This window comes from Accipiter gentilis, chromosome 24 (genome assembly GCF_929443795.1).
Source record: "Accipiter gentilis chromosome 24, bAccGen1.1, whole genome shotgun sequence".
In the NCBI taxonomy this organism is placed as follows: Eukaryota; Metazoa; Chordata; class Aves; order Accipitriformes; family Accipitridae; genus Astur; species Astur gentilis.
In genome coordinates, this window is record NC_064903.1 from 15266023 (window position 1) to 15282677 (window position 16655).

The 16655-nt window shown below is 39.9% G+C and overlaps 2 protein-coding genes across 6 annotated transcripts in view; one reads left to right on the top strand and one right to left on the bottom strand.

Moving 5' to 3' along the window:
- Positions 1-14602, top strand: part of DOCK11 (dedicator of cytokinesis 11) — an 87380-nt gene extending 72778 nt beyond the window's left edge. For 4 of the 5 annotated variants that reach the window (XM_049827384.1, XM_049827386.1, XM_049827385.1 and 1 more), the window contains 8 exons: positions 503-625; positions 1540-1653; positions 3469-3615; positions 4616-4826; positions 5168-5358; positions 6019-6119; positions 7625-7763; positions 10353-12953. In XM_049827384.1, coding sequence (XP_049683341.1) covers positions 503-625; positions 1540-1653; positions 3469-3615; positions 4616-4826; positions 5168-5358; positions 6019-6119; positions 7625-7763; positions 10353-10475 — 1149 coding nt within the window. In that variant the 3' untranslated portion in view covers positions 10476-12953. Of the gene's footprint in view, positions 1-502; positions 626-1539; positions 1654-3468; positions 3616-4615; positions 4827-5167; positions 5359-6018; positions 6120-7624; positions 7764-10352; positions 12954-13905 lie in introns of those variants that run through there. The other variant, XR_007509380.1, reaches the window with a different exon arrangement.
- RAP2C (RAP2C, member of RAS oncogene family) overlaps positions 1-16655 on the bottom strand; it is a 149937-nt gene that overhangs the window by 20593 nt on the left and 112689 nt on the right. The gene's annotated exons all lie outside the window — the stretch shown is intronic.

Genomic DNA, 16655 nt, shown 5'->3' on the forward strand with positions numbered 1-16655 from the left:
TGCACCATCCCTGTACAACTGTGTTGGGTGGGCCACGTGGCTGAGCAAGGTGGCCCTGCAGCCCAGCTGCCCAATTGCCCATTCATCAGGACTAGGCTTGAGGACCATTAGCATCACATCCCACTGCTATTCACACATGTTCCTTAGACATGTTTCTTAGACTTGTACCTCTGACTTCCAGTGCTGTCATCTCCATACCCTCCCAGAGTTTTGGCATTCTCCTTGGGAGGCAGCTAAATACCAAGACTTACATGCTGGCTATTGTGCTAACGATTTATTTAGAATGAATGAACTTTTAAAAATTAACTTGTCCTTTTTTCTCACCCCCCCCCCCCCCCCCCCCAAATTTAGAATACATTTGGAAAGGCCAGGAACACACAGGGTTTAAACTTATGTAACTGTGGCTACCTACACTTGGACCTGTTAAAGTATCTGAAGTTAAAATGGTTTTCTCTTCTAATTTTGACTGATATTAACAACACCCATTTGATTGCTTTCGTAGGAAGTCCTAGTGGAGCTGCTGGAGCAGTGTGTAGATGGCCTGTGGAAAGCAGAGCGTTATGAAACAATTTCTGAAGTTTCCAAACTGATCATTCCTATTTATGAAAAGAGGCGTGAATTTGAGGTAGGTATTTTGAACTAGTTTGCATATATCAGGTAATTTTCTAGATCGCTAAGAAAAAAACAGGAGGCTTTTTTATTTTTGAAGTTATGAGTTAATGAATTGGTGTCAGTAAAGCACACACTGTGCTTCATTGCTGATCATTAAACAAATTAGTGAAAGCAATGGTCTTGAGGGTGATTATTAAAGCTAAATACATGGAAAACTCATATTTAGTGAATAGTTCCCACCTTCCTTCCCCTAAAATAAAGCTGCCATCACCCCATATGCTCATCAAAGCTAGATTCCTTTTGAGACTTGAGCATTTTAAGGGTTAAAAACAGAGGGAGAACTGTTCAAAGAAAGGACTAGATCTGTAGGTAGTTCAGTGGCAAGTGGAGAGGAAGGAAGGAAGCTGTTACCATCCCACTGCCTTGCTCCTTCCCAACACGTGCTGTGACCAGCGCTTCTGTGGTGAGGCTGTTGCTCGACTGCTGAATAGTGCTCCTCTTTCCCTCCCTCTCCCATGACCTGCTCCACATCAGGACACCATCCAACTATATAATTGGATCTCAGGGAAGCCTTCATCTATTTTTTCATCATAAAGTTGGTTTTCATCAAGAAAGAGTTCCTGGGTAAAATACTGCAAGCTGCTCTACCTTAAAGGCTCAGTCAGGGAAGATGCTGAGGCAGTAGGCTCAGCCTTCTCTCTAAGGATAGTGGTGTTACTGCAGTCCGTGGTACCTTTCAGACCTGAAGCAAAGCATGTACTTAGACTGAGGTTTTTCCAAAGAAAACTGCATGAGTTCAACCTCTTTAGAAATTCACATTGGAATTCCCTAAAGGATTGTGTTCAGATATCTCAGTAGCTTCCAGGGTCAGCTAGAATTTCCCGCTTGCAAAATTCTGTTTTAATGATGTCAAGATTTGATTTCCAGAAACTTACTCAGCTGTACAGAACGCTTCACGGAGCATATGCTAAGATATTAGAAGTAATGCACACAAGGAAGAGGCTTCTTGGAACCTTTTTCAGAGTGGCCTTTTATGGACAAGTAAGTATATACACCGGCTCACCAGCTACCCCTCAGCAGGCAGCCTGGCCGCTAAAGCTGCCGCTCTGCCGCAGCTGCTGAAGCTGAAAAGCCTGCCAGCTCCTCTGGTGCAGCCACCGGCACGTCTACGTGAGCATTTTGGTATTGCATCCTTGAGGTGAGGGTTTGTGTCTCTCTCCAGGAGCATTTGATTTAGTATAAAGCTTATGTTTCTGCTGGTGGGCTTTTCATAAAACAACTCAGCAGTTAGGAAATGGCTTAGTGGGTTCAGAAAACACCAGGGTTTTTTTGTAATTATAGTTATAATAAGTTACACAGACACAATTTAGTGTGTATAGTATATAACCAGTAACAGTATATAACCATGGTATGTAAACAGTAGCAGTAACAGACATTTTCTTCTACAGACAGTTGCTGCTCCCTTTGAGGTATTGTAGAGTAAAAGGTTATGGGAGAAGCTGGAGGCAAAATATGTATCAGGGTTGGTTACATACTTGCAGAGATAGGTAGTATTTTTGTTAGCTGAGGTAGCTGGAAACTTGGACATCATCTCGGGCTCAGAGTCCTGAGAAAGAGCATGATCTTATCACATCTGATGAAGTCTTCTGAGCCTGAAAGCAGTTGTGGTTTTATTTTTTTTCTCCAGCTATTCGTGGGTGAATCTAATAAAGTGTGTTACCCCTCATGTCCCTTGTGTCTCTAAACTATCTGCTTCTGCTTGTGGACCCATAACCATGGGGGAGATGCAGGACCCCTCTTTCGAAAATGCCATGTAAATTATATTAGCCCTGCTTCTCGTTCCTCCTTTCAGAGGAGGTGATGAATACCCCTGAGACCAACTTGGGTTTGTACCTTTGAACACCACTGTTATTACACACGCAACGTCTGAGAGCATTGGCTTTTGCTGCAGCAGACATACAATTTATTTTTGTCCTCATCTTATCTTTACCTTTGGATATGTAAAAAGTAAATAAGGTTACCAATAGATAAAAGGAAACAACTGCTAGCTTAGTTTTCTAGAAGCTGTAGAAGTAACTGGATCAGCCCCTAAAATTAAGCTATGTAACGTATCATCCTGACAACCAATACTTGAGCCAGTTTTGCACTTTAAAGCTTTGCTGGCTTTATATGCCAGCTACACAGAGATAGTCTTAGCACTCTGTCACAATTTCTGACTGGAACAACTTGCCAAAGCATGAAGCTTTCATGCTGTTTCCATTACAGGGAGGACTGTTGATGCAGGCACAACCTTTAATGCAATTTTGTCTCTATTTACAGCAAATACACCAAGGTCCTCTTCCCTGAATACAGGAGGAATCAAAGCAGTGGAAATCCATTTCTTTTTTTTATTGCTTGGAGTCCCTTTCAGCCTACACAAAATCCTTCTCTACAGACTGTTCATGTGGCTCTGCTATCAGGGCTACCTCAACTAATGTGTCTTTCTGCTCCTTCTCTGTGCCTTGTTTTTGTGGGTTTTCTCCTGCTTGCCTCTTTCCGGCCTTCCAAAAAGCCAACTGCTGGCCAAACCCATCTTCCACATTGTTTAGATTTCTCACTAGTCATACTCAAGCCTTTGTGTTCAGCAATGACGTGTTTGTGTGGTTGAGGGATTTAATGATTTTTTTTACACAATTCTTGAAGGAAATTATTAAACAGGCCAAGTTCAGTGAGACTTTACACAAGCTGTAGCCTTCTAAACCTTCTTGACTTTCTGAAATATTAGTAGAAACGTACTTTCAAAGTAGCAAATGTAAAATAGTTTTCCACGCGAAGAAGCCCAGCTGTTCCTCACCTCTTGTTTGTGATTAATACTAGACATTCTTTGAAGAAGAAGATGGGAAGGAATACATCTATAAGGAACCCAAGCTGACAGGCCTCTCGGAGATCTCCTTCAGACTTCTTAAACTTTATGGAGAAAAATTTGGGTCGGAGACTGTAAAGATTATCCAGGATTCTAACAAGGTAGAGTTAAACTTCATGAACAAGCTAACGAAATGCTATTAGCAGTGAACGTCAGGGCCACGTAATAGAGAGCGTGCTGATGAGCATGACAAAAATATCAACTGTATTCTAATACTCATCAGGGCTTGGGACTGCAGTGCTCTAAGCACCGTGCAAATGGAGCCCAGAAGGATGAGCTTTGCTCTGTGGAGCTGAAGATGGGAGATGACAGAGCATCCCTTCCTACTGCAGTAGGAAGGGAGGAGCGAGCCCTCTCTTCCACCCTCTTACAAGCACCTTGCTTCCAATTGCCCCTTGCATCCTCATGTTCCTGTGTGGACATATTGCACAGCTTGACAAGTTTTGGTGCTGATCTGGCTCCCAGGTGGAAATAAATGAATTGGGAATTACAAATGGGAAATTGCAATCCACATCTCACTGAGCCCTGTTGTTGGGAGGCCTTAGGAGCCAGCTCAGAGGAGCAGATGACTGGAAGCAGAATTACTTGTTGCTTTGACACTGCAAGTCTGAAAGAAAATCTTTTGTGACCTTGCAGCCATAGCTCCTTCCTTTTCCTATGGAATACCCATTCTTGCTCCCTGCAAGGGCTGTTCACACCCTTAGGTTGCAACCATGGATATGTCTTAAGTTACCAAAGACAACGCTGGTGATCCTAAAGCTTGCTTCGTGCAAGCCTGCAGATTTGCATGCCACAGCATAGTACTGTATGAGTGCTAGCTCATGGCGTGGAAGCAATATGGTTGTATTAGAAGGACTAAGTAGCTCAGGCATGTGCTGCATTGCTGGTCAAGGCGATGTGGCTAACTGTTCCAGATGCAGCTTGTTTGGCACCAGATGAGGTATTTCTTGTGCCACACCTTGTCTTGTGTGTCTGCTAGCAGATGGGCTAGACATCACCGCTGAGGTCAAATGGAGTGTTTGGTACGTCATTCACACATAATTAATCAATTATAAGTTATTAACCTTTGTTCTTCTAATGAGTAACCCCCTTATTTCACAGGTCAATGTTAAAGACCTTGATCCTAAGTATGCCCATATTCAAGTGACTTACGTGAAGCCCTATTTTGAAGATAAAGAAATCTCTGAAAGAAAGACTGAATTTGAAAGAAATCATAACATCAATAGATTTGTATTTGAAACTCCTTACACTTTATCCGGGAAAAAGCATGGCAGCGTGGAAGAGCAGTGTAAAAAAAGGACCATTCTAACTAGTAAGTACAAGCATCTGAACATGAGGCAGTATGTATTAGCAACTATTTTTAGACTATTTTAGCTCATGAAAATATCCCAAAAGAGTCAGAAATTCTCTCAGCTACTTAATCAGAATTGTGATACAATATTCTGGTTGGGAGGAGGAATTTACCTTATATTTCTGTGTGCAAATTTTTACAGATTAATAGATCGTGCTGGTAAATTACAGCCTTGTTCGCGATTTCACACACACCGAGTAAAACCCTGAGGGCAAGGATCTGCTTGTGTATGTTCTGTGAAAAGTACTCATATTTGCTGCATGACTTTTCAATCTATGAATTTCCTTTGCTGCTTCTGCTAGCTTTGAACTCCTTTCCATATGTAAAGAAGAGAATTCCGGTCAATTATGAGCATCAGGTTAATTTAAAACCAATTGATGTCGCTACCGATGAAATAAAAGACAAGACGGCAGAGCTGCAGAAACTCTGCTCCACTGGTGATGTTGACATGATTCAGCTGCAACTCAAATTGCAAGGCTGTGTTTCTGTGCAGGTAAGGCTTGATGTCCATTCAAAATTGCCTTTATATACACATCTCAGAGTGAGTCATCTTTTCACGACGCAACACGTTCACTTTCCAGAAATCATTAACTACCTCGTTTGCAGCACTGCAGCCATCAACTTACCAGCACAGCTTGCTCTGCTGCTTACAGTGGTACATTAGCTGCTGGCTCAAGGTAATAATCATTTTGTCCAGTGGTGTTTACAGTGTTAAGTCCAAGTGTAATTGCACATTAGCTGGCCGTGGCTGAATGCTGAAAGATACTTAACTCTTGAAAATTGTACTGTAGGTATCAGGCAGAGATAGCCTTTTTGTAAGCCTGATTTCTCCAGCTGGGTAAATGACCTTGAGACTCAGACCATACTGCTCTTCCAAATGAAAATAAAAGGAAAGCATGAGGAAACAGATTGCATCTCTCTTCTTATCTCTATTTATCTTTTGGTCTTAAAAAACCTAGATAGAAAAACTAATACTCAACTTTTGAAACTTCAGGTGCCTCTGGTGACATTAGTAATGCAGAGTTGGTGGCATTCAAATAGTATGCTAATGTTGGGGTGTTTGTTTTTTTTAAATTGTTATACCCTTCACAACTGCCTTGAGCAAGTCAACAGAAGTTCTAGCATAAATGATTTCTTACTTCTTTGGTTCTAGGTTAATGCTGGTCCCTTGGCCTATGCCAGAGCTTTCCTAAGTGACAGCCAGTCGGGCAAATATCCTACTAAGAAGGTGAATGAGTTAAAAGAAATGTTCAGGTAGGATTTCTAATGTAATAAAAACTAGCCAGCAGGCTGGAACCTGGTATCTGCTTTGCTTATATTTTTGTCTGTCTCCAAAATCAGCAGATGCTGAATGCTTCGATGTCTTAGCACTAAGACATTAAGTTTAGGCTTAGTGCCTTAAAAAGATCCAAGTCTTACAGGGATGTGGGTGCTCAGACACATGAAAAAAGCCAATGTAACTATATACATCAAGAGTTCCCAAGCTCAGGGCTGTGATCTCCATGAGGAGATTTGCTTGAACACCTGCTTAAACAGTTTATGTGGGTATTTGAAATTATCATGTGAAGAAAGTATGTTTGAAAACCAGACGTCTGACAGTCTTGTGTTCAGCCATCTTTCATATGGTGCATTGTTGCCCAATCTTTCCAAGGGGATTTTTTACTAGAAAATTATGAACTTGAATTATTTTAAAGCAAATCCCTTCCCAGCTAACTTTTGAAACTATGTGACTTGCACAGGTGTTCTTCTAACTCTTGTCCCTTAGGGTAGGTTTTGCCTCGCACTTGAGAGTGTCCCCCAAGATATAATGAGGCAGCTCCTGCTTCACCTCAGGAACATGAGCCTTTGCCACACTATTTTTCTGAACCTCTCAGGAACCACCAGTTTCCCACCAGCTCCTGCATTCATTACTGGGTGCTGGTGACTCCCACTTCACCCATCAGTCAGTCAGTGTATGGAGAAGGCAGCATTTGGGCCAATCCTATTTTCCTTCAGTGTACTGAGTAACCTAGCAAACCACAGAACAAATAAGGGAACAATCCCTGCAAACCTGCCACACGTGGATGCAGAACTGAGGGAAGGCAGGTTTACTTTCCAGCCTCGCAGTGCAGCCAGGACAGACGCAATCTCTATTTCATGCAAAAAATCCCAGAAAATCTCAGTTGTGCTTGTATTTTCTTTGTAGTCTATAAAAAAGGAGAAATATGTATGTGAAACGAAGCATAGAAAATCAGTAACAGTAACCAAGAACACAATATTACAGCTCCCCGTGACCTAAATTTCTTTCTGGAGGGTATGTCTGCTGCTAGCAGCTTGACCTCTCAACCACACACGCTCCATCACGTACACCCAGATCTGTCAAGCCCCGTGCGACTGATTTCCCCTCTCCTTCTCACCATGGCCTCCCTCTGGTTTGTGACCCTGCGTGCAGCTGGTTGGACTTATCCAGGATCTGCAAGCTGTGTGTGGTCCTACAGGTCGGGGTGAATGTGCGAGATGGCTGTGTTGTACTGCAGGAGCGGGTGTCCCATCTGCTGAGCATCCAGGCTCGAAGGAGCTCCAGCAGAAAGCCCAGTACCTGTGCTGCAGTCCGTCCCCGTTCCCTGATCCACTGTGTCACAGGGATGCACCTAGAATGTTACTTGTCCCAAGTGTTGGGGAAAAGGGGGGAAAAATGAGATTTGCTTATCTATTTGGTTGTTTGCTTTGGTAGAAGACTGGGCTATTGTAATGCCAAAGTTCATTTCTTTCCTCCCCAGGAAGTTTATACAAGCCTGTGGAATTGCTCTGGAGCTCAACGAGCGACTCATTAAGGAGGATCAAGTGGAGTACCACGAGGGGCTAAAATCAAACTTTCGGGATATGGTGAAAGAGCTTTCTGACATCATCCACGAACAGGCATGTACTGCGTGTCAGGAGCCCACAGAGGTGGTTCTCTGTACTTGAAAACTAGCTAATGTTGAAAACTAATTGAAAACTTGATCATTCTTCATATTACTTAGCTAAATTTAAAAAGGCGAGTAACTGAACGTGAAAAGTAAATGATACACTTGGTGGATTCCTAAAACCAGTTTCTGTTGATTGAAAGTCACAGCCTGGTGTTGGTATACAATGTGCTTCAGGGTGGAGTCTTTGCTGACACATACCGTTAGTTTCCTGGCTGCCACGATCATCAGAAATCCTGTGCCATGTTTTGCATCATGTTTTCTACATCGTAAGAATCCTGTGATAAGTCACAAGTCAAAATTCTCTGGCAAAATTTCCATTTCCTCAGTTATATTCAACTTAAGTTCCCTTTTTATTATTATTACTATTATTATTTTTCATTAAAGGATGTTTTCTTTTAATTTTGGCCTAATGCCAACACGCTATTTATATGCACCATTAAAATATTTGTGCTAATTTATCTGACCTATGTTTTAATGTTTTCTTGGATCTTTGTAGGAAAATACATTTGAATAGTAGCATCAGAGAGGTGAGAGATTCAAAGAATAGTTGTACTTCTACCTAGTATCATCCTGTGAAATTAGATGAAAACTGGCTTTCTGAAGTAATCTCCGTACCTCTGCTCTTTAATTTTGCCTTCATTATGACAAAAGGAATCTCCTTGTAGATTTATAGTATCAAGCACATAAAATGAATGGTACAGACTGCATTGTGATTCATAGTACTTGAAATTTAGAAGAATGTTTTCAGAATCTCCCAGTTACTCAACTTACAGTCCGTGTGTGACTATTAATTAAAAATGCAACACTTTAAGTCACTAAAAATATATAGGCAAATTCCACAATAAGTTAAGCAGTTGTTCAAACTAATGCTAAAATGTGCAAGTGGCAAAATAAGACAACTGCACCAGGCTGCTGTTTGTAAATCAGGTTTATTTACAATAAAATAATGCTTATGGAAGTCAAACAGAGTCTTGTTATGGAAGAGTACAATATCATTTCAGGGAAAGTCTCATGATGGGGCCGAATTTTGTTGTAGGAGTATAAGGGAGGATGCATTTGAGAGTAAGTGACTGCTGGATCCCCCTTGCTTTTGTTAAAATTTCCCTGCTATTCTGCTCGGGACCACCATTTTCTTAGTGTGCAAACTACTAATTTTGCACATTCGGCACACTCTTTTTTTTTCATGTACATGAAAACTGTGTGTACTCCACTGCTGAATTTTGCTCAGAGTTGTTCGTCCATAGGAGTTGCCACCTGCTTACTCTAAGCTGTTTGCAAGTAAACCTTTCCAAGACATTTAATTTGCATGCAGCTGTTGGAACTTTTGCGGTTTCTGAATTCTGTAATAGTCAAATCAAAACCAAATCACTCAGTTCTGTACCATCACAGTACAATAGTTAATATTATCTTAGAACCAAGAAGCATTGTTAAAGCACACTCCCTATTACCTTGATAGATTTACAAATCCACTGTCACCTTGCCTTTGGTTAATGGGCAAAATACTACAGCAACTGAAATGTCAAAGCGAAGGCCTCACTGGCAAGAATATACTTCTCACTTTCTTCTTGTGTTAGATCAAAAGGCAGCTTAAAAGATCATGTTTACAAGCACTGTTCTTTATGGCTGTACAACATTATGTAGATAACTGCTGACTTGAACTTTGTATTGCCATCAAATGACCTAAGTATCTAACAAATTAAATTTCATGAGACATGCTTTCCTTTTCTGCAAAATTACACAGTTAAACATACTACATTAGTTTAGGGATCTGTTGCAAATGACATATGCTTTTCTAAATATTGTCAGTGCCCCAAAACAACACAGGCAGTGCACTTAGTTTGAGACGGCAGAGCAGATGGGTAACTCACTGGGTCAGACGGTGACCTATCTTTTAAGTTAGGAAAACGTAAACACAAAAAAATTGATAAACTGCAGCTGAACAGGTACAGGAAGCCTAGGAGAGTAGCAGAAAACTGGATGTCCAGAAGCTGTTTACGATGGCCAGTGATCTCTGTCTCACTAATGTAAAGTCAGGCTAACTAACTAACTTGTTGACTGGTGAACCACAGGGTGAAAACCAAATACACAGTCAGCTCTAGAGCAGCTCTACCGGTCCAGTTAGATCCTGTGCTGCAAGACCATCCTTCAAGTTATGAAGTACAAAATCTTGCCACGTGGCACGGATGTAGTGAGTGTTTGCTGTATTTAGCTGCAGGTCCTCCCCGTGCTTACCAAAAAAACTATTAGAATTCTGTTACTGCTAATATATAATTTAAAAAACGGCTATACGGAGAATTGTTTCTTTCCTATACTGGATAGTTGTAACTAAAAATGATCCAGTAATACACAGAGCAGTGTATATATGAATGCTACAGAAATTGCTAAATTACTCTTCTTTCTCATTTCTTTGTTATGCTGCCTTTGTGAAACAGCTTTGAAGACAAGGTTGGATATCTCTTTTCCATACCTTTTTAAACAGCTTGATAATAATAATAAACTGAAACTTTTCCTGAATTTGTGATTATTTTGTTTTGTCTAGATCTACCATGAAGATACAATGCATTCGCCGTGGATGCATGACTCCCTACATGTCTTCTGTGCGATCAGTGGAACATCTAGTGATGGAAGTTACTGTTCTCTCAGACCCACTGCTGAAATATAAACATATCAGTCATATTTTACAGAGCTTTCTCAGGAATACTTGGAACTGTACAAAGGAAGTTTAAAAAAATCCACTATGAGCAAAGATTCAGTTTTTCTTTTCTTTTTTTTTTTTTCCCCAGAAGTTGCCATGCTTTCAAACAGGGTGCTTGCTTATTTTGCTGAGCAACATTTGAAAGTGCCTGGACATTGCACCACTGTGCTTGTTTTCTACTATTTTTTTTTTTTTTTAAGCTAAATGTATAACAGGACATGGAAAGGCAGTTATCTAAGTATGTATTGAATTGCTGAACTATGAATTGAAACGATAACGGTACTATGTAAAGTTGTACAATGGAATATAATAAAATGTAAAAGTACTTTGTAAATAGAAGGAGCGTAGAGTATATAGAAATTAGCATTATATCATATTTGCTGCTAAAAGCTTTGTTGGACAGGGAACATGAAGGAGAAATTGTAGTCACTAGTAAGAGACCTTCCTCTTCTAAAAAGTGACTTGGGGCCCAGGTGCCCATGTTGCACTCAGGCAATGAGAGTAAACCTGCCGTAGCCTGGAAGAGCTAAAACCTAAGTCAGAAATTATAATTTTCATACATCCTCTGAGCAGATAATTCTAAAGTAACCTCCTTGAGAGCTTAGCTTACTCTAGCTGATTTCAATTTTGGCTAACCTTTCACAGCTGCAGGAGGATGGATTGTACTCACTGAGGACAACCTAAGAGATTTGTCATTTGATAAGAGTTTTTCTATTTACCACTCATGGTCTCACACAAATATAAACTCTGAGGATACCTTAAATTGAGTTGGAAATTATAACGTGCTTTAACACCTTTCAGAAAAATTCTAATAATCTGTGAGATGTGCTTTAAAAAAAAAAAAAAAAGCCACACATCAAAATAACTCGTACAAAATTGAGGGGGTTTTTTAACATCATATGACATGCATGTTCCCTCCTGTTAACCACACCTGTTTTCTGAAAGCCCGTTATTTTTGTCTGACAGGTGGTTGGAGAAAATGTATTTTCCAGAATTCTTTTATTCCTTCTTCCCCTCTACAAAGCTTTAATACATTATCTCTGTCTCTTTTTAATAAGACACTTTCAGATGCAGGAAGAAGAAAACAGATCAGTAATTCTTTTATCCAGCAACATTTTTAATATGTGTGTTTTTCAAAATCCCATCAATTGTAAATATGGTTCCAGTAGTTCATATGGGAAGGGTGGGGTTTTTTTAAGGATGTGTAACAGAATGCCATAATAAAAGGACTCCAGCTGGGTATTAAATTTGCTATATTGTCTGTAAAATGTTAAGCTTCTAATTTCTGTAACAAAAATTATCTTCAAATAGTAACTGGACCACACTTCAAAATGTTTATTATGCACGATTCTAAATATCTAAAAATAATTGTCTTCTGAGAAAATAATGTTGTGATCCATAAATTCACCCATTAGCTGTTGCAAGCAAAAGAGAGATGTGCCTATGTAACAAACAGACCACATTTCTGCTTGTATGTGCTTTTATGCCAGGCAGTCTCTAAATTTAGCTTAACAGAAAGAGGATGAGAAACTAGTATGTTTAAATATGGTTACTACCTTATTGATTTTCATCTTTCAACAAATAATATTTAAAGGCAGATAGTGAGAGTTTTCCAGATTACTTTACTAAAAGGTGATGAAGCTGTTTAATAGTGGATATATTACAAGATTTTTTGGGGAGCTAGTTAAAACTCTAAACATCAGTACTAAAGGCATAGTGAATGAATACAATCAGCAATGATGAGATGTGGACATCCAAAAGCTCTTGCACTATAGCTGTTTTAAGTACTACAGCTAACCTAATAGTTTTCCTGGAGCTGCAGTGAAATTCTTATCCACGTTTTTTGATGGATGTCATTGGTGTTCTGAAATAACATAGTTGGCTGAATTTTCAATCACTGTTCCCTATTTTTACTGGAATTCCTGTGAAATTCTTACTCATCTCTTCAGATGTCTTTAATGGTCCAAGATGAATTTTTGTATGAACTTCTCACTTTATTCTCGGTATTGGAGTTGTTCTGTCATTTCAATTTAATATACTGCAAAGCTGTCTTGGTAATTCAGCCAAAAAAAGTATTTAATACCAGTCCAATTAGAATATATACAGTCAGTACAGTTCAGAATACACACTTATATGCAGTTCTGATGAATCACAAAAATTATCATGCCCTAAGGATTTCCCTTCTGTCCTGCAGGTAAATAATTTTACTGGTTTTTTAACGGAAAAAATCTCAAAGGAAAATTCATCGGTTTTATGTGGGTTATAAAAAGACTGGTAACAAACCAGCTTGGGTTTTCTTCACATTTTCACCAATCTAGAAATGATAGGGAGTGGTCAATAGATATTTTACAGCTGTATCTGGACAAAGGTACCAAGAAGGTGTTCACATTTTCCCTTCCTGTCCTTTTCCTATGTAACTGTCCCAGTTTAAAGAAGTCCTCCAGATTTTTTTCTTATTTCTGGCTGGAATAGCTTAATTCACAGATCTATCTGGGGAGTGTACTATATATGTGCTTGTTTTATGTAGCTGGTCCTCACATTGGGTACTTCCTATTTGCTACCTTTTTTTGGAAGAATAGAAATGTTTACATTAACACTTTTGTTTTTCTTATACCACCTAAGGAATGGTAGGAGTTTTTTGGTCTATAAAAATTAGTAGACATGCTTCAAATTTTACAACCTGGCATGCACCCTTTCTCTATATCAATATAGCTACCCATGCATATTTTATATGTTCACCTCTAATTACTTTTGCTGCAAAACTGCTGTCTAACACATCAAGTCTTCAGAAGGGATGCATTGCTAATTTTGCGTAAAAAGGAGAAGAAATAGGATAAAGTATCTGTCCATAAGCATTAAGAGCACTTGGCTACTCTCAGTATCAGGACTGGTTTGGATAATGGCATGTGTTAGAGCCAGGTTATTTGCAAACGGGACTTATAAAGCAAGACAGTGTCTGCTAGCACTTTATGTACAAGAACATGCTTTTAGAGATTTATACACCTAGATAGAGTAAGCAAAGTGTAAACATTATTCTATTCTTTGACTTACTGCTTTTCTCTATGCAGAGAGATTATAAAGTAGTATTTTAAGACAAATAACTCCAGAGTTACATTTCTTTCGCCCAAAAAATCCGGAATGCAGAATTTACTGCAGCCAAGGATATATTTCTACATACTTAATGTTCTAAATTTCTTCTGATAACAGAAATTTTCATGAGATAGGCTAACAAATGGGAAGTCATAGATGTGTAACATAGTGTGTAACGTGGTTATTTTGTTCCAGAAGCCTTTTGAACATATGCCACGTGGTATTTTGATATAGAATAAGAGGTTACATAAACATAACACCTTTTGTCTCAAAGTAGATAAAATATGTTTGTTTTTCCTTCCTGTAGAGATGGAGTGTCGTGGACTTTACAGCAGGCTTCAGAATAACCCGTATTGTTCATTTACGCTTTTGTTTCCTTATACTGCCCGTGTGTGACATAACACAGCCCAAAAGAACTGGAGGAAAACATAAGTGGAAGTCACGGGCTCAACAGTCTCATACAAATTAAATCACATCTTACTCAGTTTCCCACTTGAGGAGAATAGCATGTCTTCATTTGATGTTCACTGAGCTGAGTTCTTCTAAGTAAACAAGGCGTTCTTATCGGACTGAGGAATACTGTGTACAGCTAATCATTATTCAACCACAGACTGTAGTACTTAACCTTTGAATAATATGCTTGTGTCAAGCAATGGTGAACCAACTATGATATACACATAATATTTCAGCTATTCTGGATGTAATTTACTCTCTTTTCATGTAAATTTAACACCTGCTACTCCATAACAGAAGTGCTTTTATCGTGCATGCTGTATATACGTGTGTTGTACCAGCCCTGTTTAACCTTGTGTGTGTGATGGCAGAACGGTACAGCCCGTTTGCGTCGGTTGTTAACCGATGTACCTGTGACACTGAGTAATACACAACGCTGCTCCAGAGCTTTCTGAGACAAGCGATCCTATATTGCTCTTTTTATTCTCGTTTTCTTTTTCTTGAAGAATCAATAATTTTGACAAGAAGCCAGGGCAAAATCACATTTCAGTCAATCCAGATAAAAGAGAGTTTATTCCAGGTCAAAATAAAAGACTACAAAACCATGAAAAATAAGTGTTGCAATAAGCCTGTTTGGCATAAGGGGTTTTTTCCCTTCACAGAACAGGATGAATGATCTGAAGCTAGTACTGATGTAAGATTCATGGGACTAAAACCTAGTCAAATGAGCTATTGCATATGCTGCCTCTAAAGAAGATTACTGTAATAAATCTTCAAATACCTAAGTACACCAAATTAAATTCTTAGCAGTATATTCAGCAGCAAATAGAAGATGTTGATTCAGAGATCCTGAAGGAGCACAAAGGCCGTGCATCCACCTCAGAGGATCCCAAAAACACAATTCCCTAGGAAACCTGAGACAGACACAGAAATGCATACCAATTTATAAGTAGAAATAAGGTGTGAATCAGTAGTAAGGAAACGTCCCGGCAAATCACCCTACTTTCCCAAAGAATATCCAGGAAGTTTGTGATCAGGCTTTTGCTCTGTTTTGTACTTCCAGTTTTCAAACCCAGACTGTTGCTCTTTGGGAATGTATTTATTGTCGCTGTTCTCCAGGTAACTTAAATGGCTAGTAGACTAATACATATGCCAAGCTCAGGCAGTTGTACTGGCTGTTACATGATGTAAAGGAAGTCAGGTGTAACTGATAACAGGTATAATATTGTTATTTACCTCATCAGCAGATAAAGGACAAACTGCTTTTTCTACTGCTGTCTTCTACTGCTGAGGCTTCTTGCAAGCCTTGGCCAAACAGCTGTAGAATCAGGTTCATGCACTTCCTCCCTTGATGGGTGAAGGATTTACTCCCTTGCCAAATCAATAGATTAATAAAATGGACCTTGCTGTTTAGGGAACTGTGAGCAGAAAAGTTGATGCGTGGACTTGCAATAGCAATTTATTGGAGAGGGATACAATTTTTGTACAAGCATACTTGGTTGCACATCTACCCAAAAGTGCTCTTCAAAGGTCATAGTTTTTATTCCGTGTAATTTCTGATTTCCGGTGATGCTTGGGCAGCAGCTCAGAGAGAGCTTGCGGAGTTCATGGCCGTTTTGAACACACGTATCACAAAACTCTAGATGTCCCCCAGATAACACTGATGTTGAAAAGGGAGAGGCCCCATGAGTCAGACTGGGTTTTCTCAGCTCACAAGTTCGGATTTTTGTGCCTCAGATCCAGCTGTATTCTAATTGAGCCCCTTTTTTGGACTAACCCCAGACATCTTCTGAAGAGCCTATAATTATGTCAGTTGAGACCTAAAGTACTGACAAAGGCTGCTGCAAAATCAGAAATTAAAAAGGAGGAATCTCACCATCGGTGTGGGACAACTGAGGACTCTACTGCTCCCAAAAGGGACAATTCCCCACAGCCCCGTGCTGCTAATTACTACTGCCTCTTGTCGGACCTAGTAATCACACAGCCATACCATGCATCAGCATCATTTGTTAGCCTGAGTTAGGGAACATGTACAGAAAATAATTGTTTGTTGGGGTTTCTTAATGCATCGGCAAACTCGCTGCATGGCCCCAAGATCACTAGCTTTGGTTGCGTGGGTGGAAACGTCATGAATGCATGGCCAAGGGCAGATCACCAGCATGATTGTAAGTCAGTTTACACCAAGCCTGAAGCCATACCCCAAGTATTTACTTAACAGATCATTTTAAAGATACCTCAGGTGTGTCTATATGAGTTCCAGTCACTACACCACAGGCATATTGTCTAACAAGAACATGAACGAGCATGAGATTTGCAACAGAAAGATGCAGGACGAGACTCAATGAGACTGAGAAATGGGAAGTCTCGGGTAGGTGGCTGGAATCAAAGGCTTTGGCAGGAGTTCTGATTACTGTGCACTGGGACGGGAATGTGATGACAAGCCAAGAGCTTGGGGAAGAGAGAGGGAGCTGAAGAAAAACATTTCAGCTGCCTCCAACGATGGGCAGGCAGCCAAAAGCACGCAAACCATTGGATATGTGCTTGGCACCAGCTCTCCTGGGAGAAAGAGTGGACAAAACAGCGAGAAAGAAGGAAAGAAAACAT